The sequence below is a fragment of the Aplysia californica genome, unplaced genomic scaffold (assembly GCF_000002075.1).
Source record: "Aplysia californica isolate F4 #8 unplaced genomic scaffold, AplCal3.0 scaffold00105, whole genome shotgun sequence".
NCBI lineage: Eukaryota > Metazoa > Mollusca > Gastropoda > Aplysiida > Aplysiidae > Aplysia > Aplysia californica.
The window spans coordinates 1,236,305-1,237,565 of record NW_004797375.1 but is presented as its reverse complement, the minus strand read 5'-3'; the positions used below and the strand labels follow the sequence as shown (position 1 = coordinate 1,237,565).

The following is a 1,261-nucleotide window of genomic DNA, read 5'->3' as shown; positions in this document are numbered from 1 at the left end:
GGTGGAAGGGCGTGACGGCAGATAAATCTAATGATAGAATGAATGAAATAGCAGCAAGGGGATGCGGAATTAATTTCTGACCAGATATCTGAGTACAATGTATTCATGACAGAAGAGAAACGGAACGCTGTATAAGTGCAAATATTGTTTCCTAATGTCACTTGTGCTATTAGTAGAATATCTTTTTTTTAAAAAGATAAAAACGACACACCAAAAATATATATAAAAAACAAGGTAATAAAACTATCACACATTCAAGGACAATTAAACCTCATCACCACACACCATAAGTGAGGCTTTTCATTCGCTCACTTTGAGCCGAAGTCATTAAAGGAATGTTTCTCATGATTATTTCCCAATCACAACCCATAAATCTTCGCCCGATCGATAGAAGCATAGAAATGTAACAATTGCAGCGAAAATAGATTATATTGAGTCGTGCGAATGTCCCTGACTTCTTTTTTATTTAAAGTCTGAATTTCCGTTTCCTGTAATGATATTCATTTCCGTCCCGTGATTTGTCAACATTAGCTTTCATTTATACACACAGCGCGCCATGGGAAAGGGCTCCCGTAACAAAACCGTGGAGGAAAAAGAAATTTACTCTTTCACAATATTCAAGAATTTTAAAAATAATTGTTTGAATCTTTTCTCGCGCGGTTCAGTCTTTGGAACGAGTGACTTGCGGCCGTAAACAAACGTGTTTTGAGTGACAGTTAAAAAAAATAAAAATTCTTCTTTCATTTCACCACAAGCACAGATCTAGCAGGGACTTGGGCTTCCATAGGGACCAGGCACCCTCCCCACATACGTACATACACAGGTAAACACGCAAATACACACATACACGCACACACACACACACACACACACACACACACACCTACATGCATGTAACAAAAAACATCATCTATTTCAGCGGTTTTCACTTACTTCACAAACTGCTTGAGAAGAGAGACGAGCTCATCCATTCGGAGGTTTGGGTTCGTGAACTTTGACCTCAATGCGTCCGAACACTTGGCTAGGGACATCTGGCTAACAAAGCTGGAGACATTGGACACTCTGGAACAGATCAGAGAACAAGTTTGGCTTATTTCTTTTTTATTTAGCATCCTACTAAACACAAATGTGTCTTTTTTAAAGTGTGGCATTTTGCTTGAATTACAGCACTGAAAGGGAATGCCATAACGCAGCTCCTGTTGTTGTTGTTGTTGTTGTTGTTGTTGCTGTTGTTGTTGTTGTTGTTGTTGTTGTTGTTGTT

The 1,261-nt window shown here is 38.8% G+C and overlaps 1 protein-coding gene across 1 annotated transcript in view; it reads right to left on the bottom strand.

Moving 5' to 3' along the window:
• Nucleotides 1-1,261, bottom strand: part of LOC101852313 (carbonyl reductase [NADPH] 1) — an 18,233-nt gene that overhangs the window by 4,409 nt on the left and 12,563 nt on the right. The window contains exon 6 of the mRNA XM_005095513.3: nucleotides 934-1,062. Within this exon, the coding sequence (XP_005095570.1) occupies nucleotides 934-1,062 (129 nt within the window). The remainder of the gene's footprint in view (nucleotides 1-933; nucleotides 1,063-1,261) is intronic.